General features: G+C 36.8%; 3 protein-coding genes across 3 annotated transcripts in view; 2 read left to right on the forward strand and 1 right to left on the reverse strand.

The window, feature by feature from the left end:
* The window catches only part of LOC145203997 (mitogen-activated protein kinase kinase kinase 1-like), a 30,544-nt gene extending 29,239 nt beyond the window's left edge, over positions 1 to 1,305 (reverse strand). Inside the window, exons 1-2 of the mRNA XM_080076390.1 lie at positions 946 to 1,305; positions 16 to 691 (exon numbers count right to left, since the gene is read on the reverse strand). Of these exons, the coding sequence (XP_079932516.1) occupies positions 16 to 691; positions 946 to 1,137 (868 nt within the window). The 5' untranslated portion in view covers positions 1,138 to 1,305. The remainder of the gene's footprint in view (positions 1 to 15; positions 692 to 945) is intronic.
* A 3,710-nt stretch (positions 1,306 to 5,015) lies between these two features.
* Positions 5,016 to 9,442, forward strand: LOC145204698 (4-galactosyl-N-acetylglucosaminide 3-alpha-L-fucosyltransferase FUT6-like). Its single transcript, XM_080077290.1, has 4 exons — positions 5,016 to 6,041; positions 6,592 to 6,807; positions 7,034 to 7,187; positions 7,787 to 9,442. Exons 1-4 carry the CDS (start codon positions 5,776 to 5,778, stop codon positions 8,489 to 8,491), a joined length of 1,341 nt encoding a protein of 446 aa, XP_079933416.1. The 5' UTR covers positions 5,016 to 5,775; the 3' UTR covers positions 8,492 to 9,442.
* A 1,286-nt stretch (positions 9,443 to 10,728) lies between these two features.
* On the forward strand, positions 10,729 to 14,391 carry LOC145204557 (4-galactosyl-N-acetylglucosaminide 3-alpha-L-fucosyltransferase FUT6-like). Its single transcript, XM_080077149.1, has 4 exons — positions 10,729 to 11,009; positions 11,873 to 12,088; positions 12,834 to 12,981; positions 13,271 to 14,391. The coding sequence occupies exons 1-4, from the start codon at positions 10,744 to 10,746 to the stop codon at positions 13,967 to 13,969; spliced, it is 1,329 nt and encodes a 442-aa protein (XP_079933275.1). The 5' UTR covers positions 10,729 to 10,743; the 3' UTR covers positions 13,970 to 14,391.
* The last annotated feature ends 1,575 nt before the right edge of the window (positions 14,392 to 15,966 follow it).

A 15,966-nucleotide genomic window follows, 5' to 3' on the forward strand; every position in this document is an offset into this window, starting at 1 on the left:
AAAAAACAAAAGTACCTGCAGGAAGGTTAACTGAAGCTGTTTGGTTGGATGCTCTTGCTGTATCAGATGTTTGATTTTTAGCCGCAGTCAAGTTGTTCTTGTAATGTTGTCTTAACTTTTCTCTGATGCCTGCTGTACCATTTCCAGGCAGCAAGGAGCCGCTGTAGGGAGATTTTTGGTTTGACACAGAAGCTGTTGTTGAAGGCTGCTCAGGAGATGAAGGACTCTGTATTGTTCCATCTTCTTTATTTTCCAAACCAGAGGTATTGGCATCCACTGCTGATTTTCTAACCCTGGGTTGAGTGGTTGCACTGCCAGCATCAGAATTATGATCATTTTTTCTTGGATGTACAATAACTCCCCGCATTTCTCTAGTAAGCACACTGTCAAGTACTAGCCTGGCAGATGATGCCTGTTGCATTTGTATGGCTCTGGGTTTTGACTGGTTAGGTCTACTATGCACGGGTGTTCTGCGTTCTAATGACCGCAGAGTCTTTCCATGTGATGTATCCTTTCTCATGGGTTGAGAGCTGGTCTTATCAGTAGACTTAGTGGCATCGGCCAACTTGTCATCTGATGATTTTCTCCTTGGGTTGCTGCCTGAGGTAGTTTCTTTTCTTTGCTGATGGGAACTGGCAGCGGACCTGTTGCTTCCAGATGACAGACGACTTGAGTTAACAGACACAGTGTCCTGCAAAGAGAACACTCAGTACATAAGTGCCCTGCCACACAAATGGACAACAATCAGCCATTTTTATAAGCATGTTTCTGGATCAATTGAGTTGAACTGGACAAATAGCTAAATACCCTTTGGGAATTTAAAGTCTCTAGCTTTTGTTGATACTTTTGCATTAATGCCAAATTGCCACACAAACTTGTTTTTTTATTCTTTAATAGTGAAAGTTATTGATATTTAGTTTTCAAAGCTATGTAGCTTAAATTTACCTGAGATTGTGGAGAACAACCATCTGGTGACTGTGGAGACAATTTCTGGGGACTTTGGCCATTTATTTTGTGAGGTGAAGGCAAAGTTCTTCTGCCAAGTTTGCGATTGAACTGGCGTTTCATTGTTTCTAAGCGACTGTTATGGCTTCTAGGTCCCAAATCAGTATCTTCTGCATTTGACTGTGATGCCATTGTGTTTGGGGTGTCTTTAGCTTACATCCAAAAATCCATTTGAAACATACTGCTATATAATCCAAAATCCTTTGTAGTTTAAGTACATCTTATTTTCAAAATATAACAGCCACATATCACACAGTATTTCAATAAACTCTGACTACAACCTAACATATAGATTTATTACATGTATTGATTTCACCTTTGCTTTAACTTTGCTACAACAAGTGCATTGAATAATCATAACACCTTCACACGTTGTTGTTTTTTAATTACAAACTGCTATTTATTTAATTACAAAGTAAGAAACTTATCTTCAGTCTTCAGTAATCAGTTCAGTACATTTCAAACATTTTTACGTTGCATTTTTTTGTTTAGGCTCATATTATCCATAAACACAGTAAAAAAATTACAAATAAAACGCAAACAAATTGCTATCGCGAAATACCATACCAGGCACAGATGTGCAGCTCAAAACTGAAAAATTTGCATCCTATCATTTGTGTTTGTGTTGACTCATGACTGACTGGCGTTGTCCTTTTTTCTAACTTTTAAAAATACGATTTCTGTGTTTGGTTATTTAGAAGTTTTACCGGTATCGCGTATATCTTATTTATTTCTTCGACCAAAAGAAAGTGTCCCACATTTACACGCATAAAGCAAACACTGGTCCATGGTCAACACAACATTTAAATTTTGTTGTTACCAGATGACTTAAGTGACAAAAAAACAAAAAAAAATGAAAGCCTTGGCCTACAGCTACATTGAATTTACCACCTATTTCAGTAATAGGAAGACCGATGTGACTTTTATTTATCAACGTTGGTAACAGGCTGATTTTTAAAATGTACCGCCAAACTAAAATGGTTATATTACATAACAGTTCAATATAGGTATATATAAGTGGTGGGCTTCAATTTTTTTTGTCAGCCGGTTCTTTTACAAAAGTTATATTATTTAGCCGGTTCTGTTACAAAAAGTCCATTGACAGTATAACCTGTAATGCTAACCGGTTCACTGATCTCATACAATTTCGTGAAACGGTTCTACATAACCGGTGCGAACCGACTGAATCCCGCCACTGGGTATATATCGTACGTTACGTTTCAAACTAATTATGAATAGTTGACGTATAAGGCGGTATCAGGTACTTATTCAATATGAACCAAAATGGTGTATAAAGGTTACAAGCTACTTGTAAGTCTTGGCCTAGGGCCTACATTGGGTTTTTTAGGCCCGTTTGTAAAGAGTAAAAACAATATTGTGGCTTTGCACAATGAGTTGTCTTTTGTGTTTAGGCCTAATGAACAGTAAGGTAAATATATTTCAATAACAAAGTTCTAAATTAGGTTACACGACTGAGCTGTTTTTGGATGTAATTTGGAGAAAAATGAGCCACAGGCGTTAATGCTGGTAAAACGAGACAATAACATATCATGTGCCTATATGTAAAGTTGTTTAACAAGCAATTATGTAAAGCTGTGGAAAATAGGAAGTTTGGTAATGTTCCAATAGGCTTATCAATCGTTTATAATTGGTATATAAACCAGAAAAATTCATGTTGATTTCAAATGTAAGAACTGCATGGTGGCCAGTAATAATGTCGAGTCGTTCGCTATAGGCCTACTGTGTTTAGCTGCTACTTTTTGGGTGTTTAAACTGAAGTAAACTGGATTCAGTGATTGTGTATTCACTGAGATGTAAAAACTTTTTCGAGGCCGCGGGCTTTAATTGAAAATGGAGCACTGATGCTAGATTTTGCCAATTTACAGACATACAATTCATTTGTGAATGGAAGTTTGAAATGCAGTACTTACGTAGCCTACTAGAATCACAATTTTAAACAAACTTGACAAACGTTTAATTACAACGATCTTTCTATTTGTGGATCTTTTAACATGTTCAGAGCTACTCTGCGTGCCAGTAGTGATTTGTTATTTTACTTCCTTGTATTTCATACAGCTTACTTTCGAAAATGGATGTACCAGTTTCACTTCCTATTCCAAACTGGTACCATTAAACCTGCTATTGTTTATATGCGATAAACCAAGTTGTATAAACAATTATGTTAAATGTGAAAAACAACGATGCGAAAAACATGTTAGTATTGTGACGAAGACCAGTTAAGAATTAGTGACTTCAGTAACGTTGCGAAGTTATGCAGTGATTGTTCACCGTGTATGTTGCTCAAAGTACGCAACACGCATAAACTGATGCAAGAGAAAGAGATATAGAAATAAGCCCCTAAAAGCGAAATTTATGGTGTCCATTATAGTTGAAGCGGGCATGTGATTTGTCTCTAACAAAAGATTGTATAGGTTGGGAGTTAGGACACCAATTTGCGAACACATTAAAATACCTGCGTTTAAAAAAAGAATAAAAGCACCCAACCGCTAAGGGTAAATTTGTTAAGCCAATCAAAACTAGAAGGACACAAAACAAGGTCATTTGTCAAAACAACGTGTGAAAAAGTGATCTTTCCAAGTTGTAGTCTACAAGTTGTTTTTGTTTTATGTTTATGAAATGGCTGGGACAATTAAGTTATTAGATTTGATTGTAACTTTATTTTTTGCCTTTAATATAATCCTGTAGTTGTGTACTTCCGTGTTTTCTCAAGAGTGCACAGGAACATATGCCTGATGCCTCTTGACTTTATTGGCAGTGATGGATTAAGGGTCTGCTGGCCTGCAGGCACAATTTATAAATGGCCCGAAAATCAGGATTGCCAACTAAAAAAATAGAATTAGCAGTGTTGCCAAATCATTCTTCTGATTTTAAAGTGGCCTTGGTTTTTGACTGGCCTGTAGGCACGTGCCTACTTTGCCTAATGGGTAATCCGGCACTGTTTATTGGTCAAGACTTTATGGGCCAATTTTTGCGGGTCAAAATGCAAAAGCGTATTTGCGGATATTTCTCTGAGCCAATTTAACGAGGATATAACTGACAAGAAAGTATTAAAGTTGCTTGTCAATTGGTGATCAGCCAACCGACAATTCCAGAAGCTAATGACCTTTTCTTCCTTGTCAGTCGCACGACCAGATATAGTAATTAATGACAGTCGCCAGCAGCATGTCCACTAAGCCCAATGCGGGTGCAAATTCTAGGAGCTTGCGTTTAGTTGACCTGCAAGCTTTAAATGTAAAGATTTAGCGGATTGTTTTACCACATATATTTTAGTAAATTTGCATTTGCGGCGGTATGTAAAACAATCAGGTAAAGGTATATTTTAAGGCGAAGCTTTGTCGAAGTAAGCCACGTTTGTGTCGCACTTCCCAAAGAAATAAAACAGAAGCTGATAGCAAGCAATTCATTGATGAGCCTAATTACTTCCTGTGATAGAGACAGCAAAGTTTCTATGACAGTCTGTTTTAGTGTTTGTTCTGGAAGGTATAATGTTGATCAAATAGAAAAGTTTAGTTTAAGTACCTGACTAACAGTAACATGATTTTTTTTAAGAAAATAAAATATATCCATTACCATTCAGGCAAAATTATCAAAAAACCAAAAGTGAAAATTGACATTAAGCCTAAATTGTTTTTCAGGTTCAAACTATAGCTATACTTTATGCCTTCAAACTCAATTCTCCGATCCAGTCTTGTCCAAAAAGTCGTGCTGGTTTAATAAATTGCAAGCTACAATCTTCAGACACAAATATAATCGTTCGAACGAGAAAAAAGTACTTGCCGAAGGCGGTTTAAATTTAGGCTTCTCCGTATCAATCTGTGCCAACATCGTTCACCAAGTCAAAAACAGCGTAGTTCATAACGTTTGGCTATTTTGGAGGCCAACTTAAATCTATAAATATTTGTTATTTGCGCCTATATGCCACTTAATGAAGTATTACTAATTGCATTTTCGCACCGTTTACGCTTATTTTGTTCAGTACAGAGAAAAAAAGAATAATTTAGTAGTAGTAGCAATAATTCAATTGCAGCAACTTGTGCCATCACTTTGACAGGAAGTCATGTCTTGCACGACTTGTTGGAGGCCTAGGGTTTTGGCTTTACCATGATACAGAGGTTATTCATAAAATCGAATGTAAATCGAAATGCCCGAACGTAATATGAAAGCAAACAACTTATGTGTACCAGGCGTGTGGAATCATGTAAAATACATGCAATGCAGGTGTGTCTTAGAACAGAATTTTTGACAGTTATAGTTGTTTACAGCTCAGCTATAGCTTGACAGGTATTGATTTCAGGTCATTTAAAGAACTGGTAGACAAAGAACAGGCTGCCTGACATGGATTAGCTTCTGTTAACATAAAATACAACAACTTTCCTCCCAATAAACATGAAATTATTTTATAACGTTCCATAAAAAACGGGCGATTCGGGCCTGACTTTACACTTTGTGTCAGTATTTTCCTGGAATAAATAACTAGCTAAGTAGCCAGTTGCTGGACCTGACCTTACGTCAAACAGCCTTAAAACACCTTGTTAAAGACCAATTGTCTATTGTGTATGTTGTCTTTGTCATTCCTGTAGCTTCCCATGTAGGCCTGTCAATCCAACTTTTTGGTCTAATCGGGATTCTCAAACACGATTCGGTTTCGGGCCGGGTTTCTTGCTTGTACTTTCGACTTCCAGTTTTAGGCACATTTACTAATGCGCACCGCGCCACAAGACTAAAACGTGAAATTTGTACATATGGCTCATGCGGAACATAATTGGATTTAGATTAGCCGTAGGCTGTATGCTGTGCACAATGATTCTCTTTTGCATCATAGGAAATTCTACAGATACTGTGCACAATATGAACCGCACGTCGCAACTGAAAACAGTTTTTGTGCTGGTAGTTTTTGGGTTGGTGGTGTGCTGTTCCTACTATGTTGTTACAGTGATGGACCAAAAAGATTTCCGTATGGTCACCATTACAGCAGCGAATCTGGAAACGACAACTACCACCAAAACAATTGCGAGGTACATGGCAGTTTTGTTAGTTTTCCAGTATCTGGTATTGTCGTAGGCTGGTAGGTTCAAAAGACACTTGGCGCTAAGCTTTGTAGTTTAAAATACCGTTTTTTCTGCATGAAACTTAGTTGCACAGTTAAAAAGACACATTTGTTTAACTTGCACTTAAATGATGAAGTAAAATTAGCTAAACTCAACCAAAATTTTACATAAACTGTTATAAGCTGACCGAACTACAAGCAAACCCTATAAGTCAGGGGTCGGCAACCTTATTTGCACTGCAGACCGGTTTGAAACTGAATTTTTTATCACGGACCGGCCATTAAAAACCATAATTGTTCAGCGCTGAAAACTTATTACAGTTATTACAACTTTGATATAATGTGAACGCTGACCAAGTTTTATATGCGGCCCGTAACAAACCCATCACGCAGCGGCATTGGGCCTCGGTGCCGACCACTGCTTTAAGCAGTTTATGGGGTTATTGTTTTAAAATTTGGTGAACGAGATCTTTATCTCTATCAAGCATCAAAGGCCAAAAACATAATTTTAAACGCAGTTCTTCAACGACTTATACTCCCCCCTTGGAACCGCCGATGATTTATCTGACGTATGGATACATCGAGCCACAATTTAACCCAACAAGTATCGAAACCTTCCTCGGTCACCAATGTACAACTACACTAGACCACGCAAACATCAACAAAAGTGACGCTGTAGTAATTCGATTCAGCGAGGCCTTTGAGCCGAACCAGTTCACATTACCAGAATCCAGGTAAGAACCGTTTTTCTTGGTGTACTTTGTTACATTGTTTTCGTACGTTTCATTCCTTCTTTGCGAATTTTTCACAGCCAAAAGGTTGTGCACTTCCTTTCAAACACACAAAATAATGCTGATAACGTTTTAATCGACGTAATACTAGTAAACAATGCTATTTTTTTCCAAACTCATTTTAAATGCTGTGAAAAGGCCGTTGTACTTAATCCAAACTTTCTTGTAGGCGTCAAGATCAAATGTACGTGTACATGAGTTTGGAACCGCCGTGGCCTTTTTACAACCACGACTTTAGATTTGTGGACAAGGATTTCTTTAATTGGACTATGACATATAGAAGAGATGCAGACGTGTTTTTCCCTTATTCGTCTTACATCTTGGTAAGTTATAAAATACAATTAAATAAAAAAAAAATTGTTATTTTTATAACTGGTCATTAATTTTATGCCCAATAAATTGCGACATTTCCAAAATTGCCAAACTTGATTCGTTCGGAAGCTGGCATTATTATCAAAGTGTAAAAAGCAGTTTCAAAGACACACAGATTAGTCAAAGTTAAAATCACTTTGAAAATCACTATTCGAAGTTTTAGCTTGTAACTTACAATCAAGTTCTGTGTAACGCCTAGAGCGGTGGGCTTCTAATGTCTAAATTTAGTGTATAACACTTTATTAATATTTGGCCCAATATTGTTGTGAGATGGTAAAACAATACACCAGAGGGGAGGTGTCTCTGGAACGCAAGGTAAATTTACGTTAATGGCAGGTGATTATCAAATCCACTGTGATCTGATTCATGGTATTATAGTTTTCAATTCAGTTGGCACAAAGTATAAACCTCTATTACAAACAAAGTGTTGGCTCGAACAGATATTACCTTTTGCACATGACAACTAAATTAGCGCCCGGCGTTAAATACATACACAGTGCAAAAATAGCTCGAGCTTATAGTTTTTAACCGAAAAAAACAATTTTTGCAGGATGACTTTTGGGCGAATGAAACACAACGTGAAATGTTTTTCGGCCAAAAAGCAGTAGAGCAAGCGTTAAGCAGAAAAACGTCGCAATCCACGGCTTTAGTGGCGATTGGGCATTGCAGAGGTGGATATGGGCCAGTCCAAAGACTTATATATGTGAAAATTTTGGAAGCAATGGGACTTCGCATCGAGAAAATAGGAGGCTGTTACAACAACGTATTTCCTCATCCATGGGACTCGGACACTTTTAGAGAGTATTCTGGGACGTTTAAGTTCTTTTTAGCTTTTGAAAACGGTTATCACTGTCGAGATTATATGACAGAAAAGGTATTAAACAATGCCATTAAATCTGGCACCGTGCCAGTAATATGGGGAGCGCCAAAAGAGGACATTAAAAATCTTCTCCCAGCAGGATCATTTATACACACCGACGACTACGAAAGTCCAAAGGAACTTGTTGCCTATTTAAATTACTTGGACTCAAACGCAACGGCCTACTCCGAGTACTTTAATTGGAGGTTAAAAGAATTAAAAGAAGCGCCGTGGAGACGCGACACAAGTTTTAATATGTTATGTAACAAATTGTGGGAAAAGAGAAAATTTGGTAATGTTTCAAAAATATACCATTCCTTCAAAAATTGGTTTATCAACCAGGACAATCTGCAATGCTTTGAAATTACTGACGCTAATTGGTGGAAGCGTGGGTAATAAGGTAATTTGAGTTCGTTTTCCACACATTTGATAGTGTTCTGTGTTTTTGTTGTTGGACATCGATAAAACCAACTTTTTATGATGTCAGCGAGCACTTAAGGTGTAGTTTCATATACTGGATAATCTATGCATTACACACAGACATAAAAAAATTTGCGACAAAAGTTCGTTGCAAAGATTTTGACCATTATGGCCAATGTACAAAAGGATAGCACTTTCTGTTCTTAAAATTGTACTGAAATATTTATCTCATGAATGAAAAAGTGTTTTGCTACTCTAACAAAATCAGATTTATGTTTATCTGCACATGTGTTAGAATATTGAAAATTATTGCAAGGTGAAGTTTAATTCTTTATATTTTTGTTTCTTTTTTGGGGGATAAAAAGTGTCAAATTTTAAATGATTTGTCGTCGTCATGAATCATGAGAAGATCCCTAAATGTAGATCAACACCATGAACTGTCGATGTGTGTTTTTTAAATCATTTTTGACAGGTAAACGACAATGCAATTTTAAGGGAAAAGGGTTCTAACCATATTTGACGATTATAAGCGATGCAACAACAAAGAAACGTAAAAAAAGTGATAAAAAAAGTTCTTGAAATGACAATTATGTATAAGTTACAATCCACCTGCAGAGAGTGCTTCAATGACCATTTCAAATAATTGGTTTATATTTCGCCATACCATTTGGACATGGTCATTTGGTACATTAACCGAATGAACCACTTAACCCATCCAATCAGAGTTGCAAACTGGCCTGACATTGGAGCCCCAACACGGCCCGAACCCGAAAGTACTCGAAACACGTCCCGAACAGGAATCGTTTTTAAGAATCCCGTTTAGGCCCCAAAGTTTGATTGACAGGTCTATACATTGTAAATTTATTTTTGTGCTGTTGTGCTATTATGTTGTTTTTTTTCCAAGCGAAATAAACTCAATTCAGTTTGCATGTTTGACCTTGCTAATTAAAGAAACTAGGTCTTTGTAGAAAAGTTCTTTGCACTGTAAAATAATAACTTTTGCGTGAATTCAACTGCAAGCTGTAATCTTTACTTCGACAAATGGAAGTAACACGAGAAAGTTGATATTCCTTGAAATAACACCACTACTATGTGCTGTTATCATTTGTTTGGTTGCTGCCGAAAAAACTGAGGTAGCACGTGGCATTCGTGTTGTTTCGCAAAATCGTGTCAAGCTTTTGGCAGAAAATCATGCTAGCGACTTTTTAAGGGTTTAGTAGTGACACGATCCAACGTCGCTAATGTATCCCAATGTGTAACCGATTCTTGTATGAATGAAAAAGCCCAAGGCCATAGGCACCGAGTAGGTGGTGGCGAGTGGCGCCGTCACCTTGATTTTGTCAAGCACGGTAGCACCATGGATATTTTGGTTTGATTGTCGCGGTTTTGCACGAATCATCGTAAAATCTGAAGAAAATCTGGAACGACTTTGCTTTAAAAACAAGCGTGCTGCCAAAAAGAAACAAAACGTTCCTTACAACTACCAAATTTATAGCTTAGCTTATCGATTTAAGCAAAACACATATCCTACACCTTATTCAACTGTGCTGCTACGATTTGTATCACCGGCGAAAGAAACTCAACTCAACAACCTGTTTTGGATTAGTACCTTGTTTTTGACGTTAATCACATAACTGTTTGCTGTTACAGTGCGAATGTTTTGTAATAAATGGTTATCTCCGGTGATATAAACCAACGACAAATTTACGAAACATGTTTTAAACGTTGCTAAACCAATCATAAACGTTACAGCAACGTGTTTCGAAATATTTATTTTTTCAAACATTTTGTTTTATTTTGACGAACGTTGCATTCTATTGAAAATTTGTTGGGCTATGGGTTTGAGTTCTTATGGTTGAACGCATTAGTGAGGTCATATTTTTCGCTCGCCATCTTGTAATTTTGTAGTACTCCGCGCCAATATGCCTTGGGGCAATACAAACGAAATATAAAGCCTGTAAATATCTTCCTCAGGTACGAGGTCTCATTAATGAATAAGAAAGCATAACTGTAGCTTGTAGTTAAAGGTTTTAAGGCTAGCTCATTCAAGACAAGCTGAAATCTTTTAAATATCGGACAGATAACATGAAACAAAAGGTTGTTTGTAAGAAGTTGTATTAATTAGTTCGAGTGAAAAACATTGCATATGAGGGTCTAGTAAACCTAGCATGCTTTATCTTGCAAATCGATCTTGAAAGCAAAGATCGAAATCAGCAATACCTAAGTTTATGTTGTGCTTTAAAACCCAGGTTATTAAAGGTCTACACCCCAATGTAGCCTACTTCTTTAAAACTATGAACCGGTACTTGAAATGGCAAACTGGCATAGTGCTGGTTTTCTGTGGATTAGTGGTTTGCATGTCCTATTATCTGCTGGCAGAAATAAAAGAAAACAGGAAATTTCGCGTGATGAGTGATGACGCAGCAACAAAAACAAAGACAGGGGTTACAAATCAAAACAACAGGGCCGTCCACCACGTCCAATCAGCAATAAGGTTGAGTAAAGCTTAATAATCTGATGACATGGCATTGAATGTCATTTTCATCCAGCTTATACATTCACAGCGGTTTAGTAAGAAAGCAAAGGTTCAAATTTCGATCACATTTACACGCTTTAATATTACTTAAGATTTTATGCATAAACATACATTCTACACAACACAAAGTGCTTTACATGCAACAACCTAATGGCCCGTTTGCTAGCCCTTACCTAGCCTCTTAAAACTTGTGTTCTGTAGTAAACACCTGCTCTTTTGTCACAGATCCCATTGTGTCACACCTATAGCATAGTTGTCTTACAATTGTACAAAAACATATCAGTTAATACTAGAGATGCACCGAAGTTTCGGTTGGCCGAAAAATTATTACCTAAACTTTCATTTTCGGCAGTACGAAACATCATAAATTAAGTGTTTGTTGTATCTATAAAATACAAGCCACGTTGTCTGTAAAATCTTACCAGTTTAGTAAAGCTTCCGCATTGTAAAAGTGATTTTGGTTTGTCAAAATTGAGTTTACTCGCACCAACAACACAAGATTCAGCTGAAAACATCCATGGAAGCGGGGTTTTTAGGTTTGGCCTGATTCGGCCGGAAATATTGGGCCTCGTGGCCGAATATTCGGTTTCGGCGCAAACCTTTTTAGGCGGCTTCAGTGCATCAGTAGTTAAAACCGTTTACAAGTGGGCCATGTGCTGGTAGGATATAATATACTGAACAGGCGTTTTGTTCACTAGGTTGCATATTTAATTTGTCGTTCAACTGGTGTAATGATAAACATTATGTGTAATTCTAAAGCAATAGGTAAATGTTTAAACTTGTCACCACTATTCAAATTGAAAATCTACATTTTGATGCAGACAAACCAACGAGGATTGGACTTACTTGAAACCGCCGATGATTTCTCTAACGTATGGATACATTGAACCAACTTTTAACCCTGCGATTATTAGAACAGCCCTTGGACACAAATGTACGACTACAATTGACCCTGCAAATATGCACAGAAGCGATGCTGTGGTAATTCGATTCGATCGGGCCTTTGAGCAGAACCAATTTACAAAACCAAAATACAGGTGAAAAGGACGTAAGCAAAGGTTTTTATAGTTTTTTTTATTTTGATATCCCTTTGTATGGCTAAACAAAATCGATGCAAAAATTAACATTAAAACATGGTGTTACGGAAGTGTAGGTGACGTGTGTTTTTTCTTCGCTTTTATGTTTAGTGCGTTTCTTATCTTTCATTGCGCGGTCACTCAATTTAGCCTGCTTGGCTTTCAGTTGATAAATGATCGTCTGTGTGAAGAAACTTAGCTGTTTCTAAATTCAATCCCTTTTATTGCTTTCGATAGACACTGAACATGCTTTTAAGCGAAATTCATTTCTTTTTATAAAACTGTCAACTTTAACCTGCAAATAAAAATTTCCCAAAACTTGTAATCCCTTTGTGTGATAACAAATTATACATTTATAAATGAAAGATTTAAAATGCCATTTTTAGATTATACGCTTTAAAACACATGGCTTTAATAAAAAACTAAAATAAACAAAAAATGTTTTGCCTGTTCATGCCCAATACACCCATTTAAAAACAAATTGCATTTCTGCTAAATGTAATCAAATTACCAACCTAAAGGAACACTAGAAATGTAAGTATTTTTTATGAAAAGAAGGGAAAATAAAAAATCAGAAGATAGTACAAATTTTAAAAAGAAAAAAAAGTCTCTATGGTGTCCATGTCCAAATCGTTTAACAAGCCGATGTTTCATTTGTCTAAATTTTACCTAAACTTTTATCGAACAAATCTTTGTTTTTTTTAAGGCGGCAAGACCAAATGTACGTATTTTTAAGCTTGGAACCTTCGTGGCCTTTTTACAACCATGACTTTAGTTTCGTAGACAAAGGTTTCTTCAACTGGACGATGACATACAGACGAGATTCGGATATCTATTTCCCATATTTTACAATGGTGCGTAGAAACAATCTTTTGTTTTAGTAAAACCATTCACTTTTATCCTGCTTCAAAACCTCGGTTAAACCAGATTCGGTTGATCCTTCGTATAATTTTGACAAAACTTGAGGTACAAATATATGATTGTAGTGTACTAAGGCTTTACCTAATCGACATCGGTTAATTCGTTTTTCGCCTAATCCGAAGGAATTGAATTGTTTAAAAAAGTCCGGATTAACTGATGTTTACTGTATTACCGAAATGGCAAGTTTGTTTTTAATCTTATATGCACGTTTTATATTTGCAGCCCACTTTAATAGATGATGATAGGCAGAGTAGACGTTTTTACGGACAAAATGCAGTTGAACAAGTGTTAAGCAAGAAAACGTCGCAGTTCACAGCTCTAGTGGCGATAGGACGCTGCGAAGGTGGGGATGGTCCGGTCAACAGACTGAAATATGTTCAAGCTATGGAAAAATCAGGGCTTCGCATTGAAAAACGTGGCGGTTGCTACAACAACAAATTTCGACGTCCTTGGAACTCGAATATTTTCCGATATTATGCCGGAACTTTCAAGTTCTTTCTGGCCTTTGAAAATGGATATCACTGTCGAGATTATGTTACAGAAAAGGTTTGGAACAATTCCTTAAAATCTGGCACCGTGCCAGTCATATGGGGAGCACCAAAAGGGGACATTGAAAAAATTTTACCACCAGGATCATATATACACACCGATGACTACGAAAGTCCGAAGCAGCTAGTTGACTATTTGAACTACTTAAACTCAAACGCAACAGCATACTCTGAGTACTTTAACTGGAGAAGAAGAGCGCCTGACCAGGTCGCGTGGAATCGAAAAAGAGCCACAGGTTATGAAATGTTATGTGACAAGTTATGCGAAATGAAGAAGTTTGGCAATGTTTCAAAAATCTACCATTCGTTTAAAGATTGGTATATCAACCAAGATAATCCGGAGTGCTTTAAAATAACCGAGACAAACTGGTAATAATGTCAAAGCATAAGCGAATAATTGATGCCGTGACTGTCGTACACTATATGTACTGCAAACCGCCTGATCTGCTTTGGTTGAATTTTGTGTGTGTGAAGCACTCAGTATTTTTATAGTAATAGCGTTTGTTTATTTGTTACTGTTTTAAAAAATGACTTTAAAAATTCCGCCAACTTTTCATATTGAAGAGACAACCAAGTAGAACAAATTGTGACATTTGGACAAAAGAAAATCCAAATGAGTCTTGTTAAATGCAACCAAGACAATCTACAAAGCATTAAAATCACCATAATTAATAATTGGTGGAAATGCGGTTAATAAGTAAATTTGAATTTGTTTTCCATACATTTAATAGTGTTCTGTGTTTTCGTTGTTGAAAGTCGATAAAACCAAGTTTGTATGATGCCAGCAAGCATTTATGACGTTGTTTCATATACTGGATGATCTATGCATTACACAAACAGACATAAAAATATTTGCGCCAGAAGTTAATTGCAAAGATTTTTTACCACCATGGGCGCCGGCAAGTACCAATGTACAAAAGGATGGCACTTGCTGTTCTTAAAATTGTATTGAAATAAGTTTACCTGCATATGTCATGAGGTGCAAGAATATGGAAAATTATTGGAAGTTGCAATTTAATGTTTTGTACCTTTGTTTCTGTTTTTTTTGAGAAAAAAATGTCAATGTTTCATTTTGCCAAAAAAATTACCCAAACAATGTTTCCTAATAATGACAGTTATGTATAGTTATGATCCACCGGCAGTGCTTCAATGACCAAAAAGCAAACCTTATTTAATAGCACAGTATTCAAACAATTGGTTTATATTTAGACATGGTCATTTACCTCTTGGCCAAGGTAATTTACAGACCGACGTCGCAATCCATAACTCTTTATTCGTCGTCTTAAAGTTCTTTTGCTCAAGTAAATATCGTAGTATTTAGACATGAACTCCCTAATAGTGCAGTATTAAACCCTTTAAGAAAATCCCTTTTGATGACAAGTTCTTCAGGAATAACAGTTAAACCGCAATGTGGGCAAAACTTATACGCCAACCTAATTTGGCAGGCGCAAGTAGTGCATACAAAGTCATCAGTGTCAGATAATGGATCCATTATTAGCTTCTTTTTAATAGCACCGCTTCACAAATTTCTCAGTCCTAGCATCATCCACAACGTACAAGTTGATAATTTATAGCACTTCTTCTGTCGCAAATAACTCTATGCCTAAAATAAGTTAACCTGTAGACAGGGCCGGATCAACACCATTAGAGGCCCTAAGCCAGGGGTTCCCAACCTTTTTACGATCTCGTACCACTTGGACGCTTTGCACTGCCACGCGTACCACCATAGAGCACATCTCTGTGGTACCACTTCTTGCAGAACAACTAATTTGTTCGAATCATGTTTCTTTTAACGCTACAAAACAGTAGATGATATCTATCAAGAGAAATCATTTGACATAATTAATTCCCACCGGGTTGTACGGCTTTTCATAGCAACTATGCTTTTTCTTGGCAATTGACATGACCTGTATTTTGAAGATCGTAATGATACGAAACAACAGAAATAGTTACGTAACAATGACAATAGGCCTGGGGAATGTTTTTTTGTAAACAAAACCAGATAAACAAAATATGAGGTTGTAAATCCAGGTTTATGTGAACAAAACGGAAGTTACTCGCGTACCACCTGAAAAACCTTCGCGTACCACTAGTGGTACGCGTACCACAGGTTGGGAACCCCTGCCCTAAGCACTAAAACAATTTGGTGCCCCTTACACCATTTTTAATTCGAAATATAAACGTAAAAACAAAATTCTTCATCGAGATTTCGATTTTGACATAATATACAGCAAGGGTAATAGACTTTCAGCTTAGCTGATATTAAACTGGCAGATTTGTTTCAGAATGTCAGAAATACTTCAAAACTCAATTAAAAACGCCTAATTTTGCTGCTGCCTTCCCCAGTCTCAGCACTGTTGCCCAATTGTA

The sequence above is a fragment of the Phallusia mammillata genome, chromosome 8 (genome assembly GCF_965637545.1).
Source record: "Phallusia mammillata chromosome 8, kaPhaMamm4.hap1.1, whole genome shotgun sequence".
NCBI classification, from domain to species: Eukaryota; Metazoa; Chordata; class Ascidiacea; order Phlebobranchia; family Ascidiidae; genus Phallusia; species Phallusia mammillata.

What these genes read in the sequence shown, in the direction of transcription:
- LOC145204698 (XM_080077290.1), top strand. Translation starts at nt 5,776, where the DNA reads ATGCGGAACATAATTGGATTTAGATTAGCCGTAGGCTGTATGCTGTGC. An exon ending in ACCACCAAAACAATTGCGAG is followed by an intron (nt 6,042 to 6,591) that starts GTACATGGCAGT and finishes TTTTAAACGCAG; the next exon opens with TTCTTCAACGACTTATACTC. An exon ending in CTTATTCGTCTTACATCTTG is followed by an intron (nt 7,188 to 7,786) that starts GTAAGTTATAAA and finishes CAATTTTTGCAG; the next exon opens with GATGACTTTTGGGCGAATGA.
- LOC145204557 (XM_080077149.1), top strand. Translation starts at nt 10,744, where the DNA reads ATGTTGTGCTTTAAAACCCAGGTTATTAAAGGTCTACACCCCAATGTA. An exon ending in TTTACAAAACCAAAATACAG is followed by an intron (nt 12,089 to 12,833) that starts GTGAAAAGGACG and finishes GTTTTTTTTAAG; the next exon opens with GCGGCAAGACCAAATGTACG. An exon ending in ATTTCCCATATTTTACAATG is followed by an intron (nt 12,982 to 13,270) that starts GTGCGTAGAAAC and finishes TTATATTTGCAG; the next exon opens with CCCACTTTAATAGATGATGA.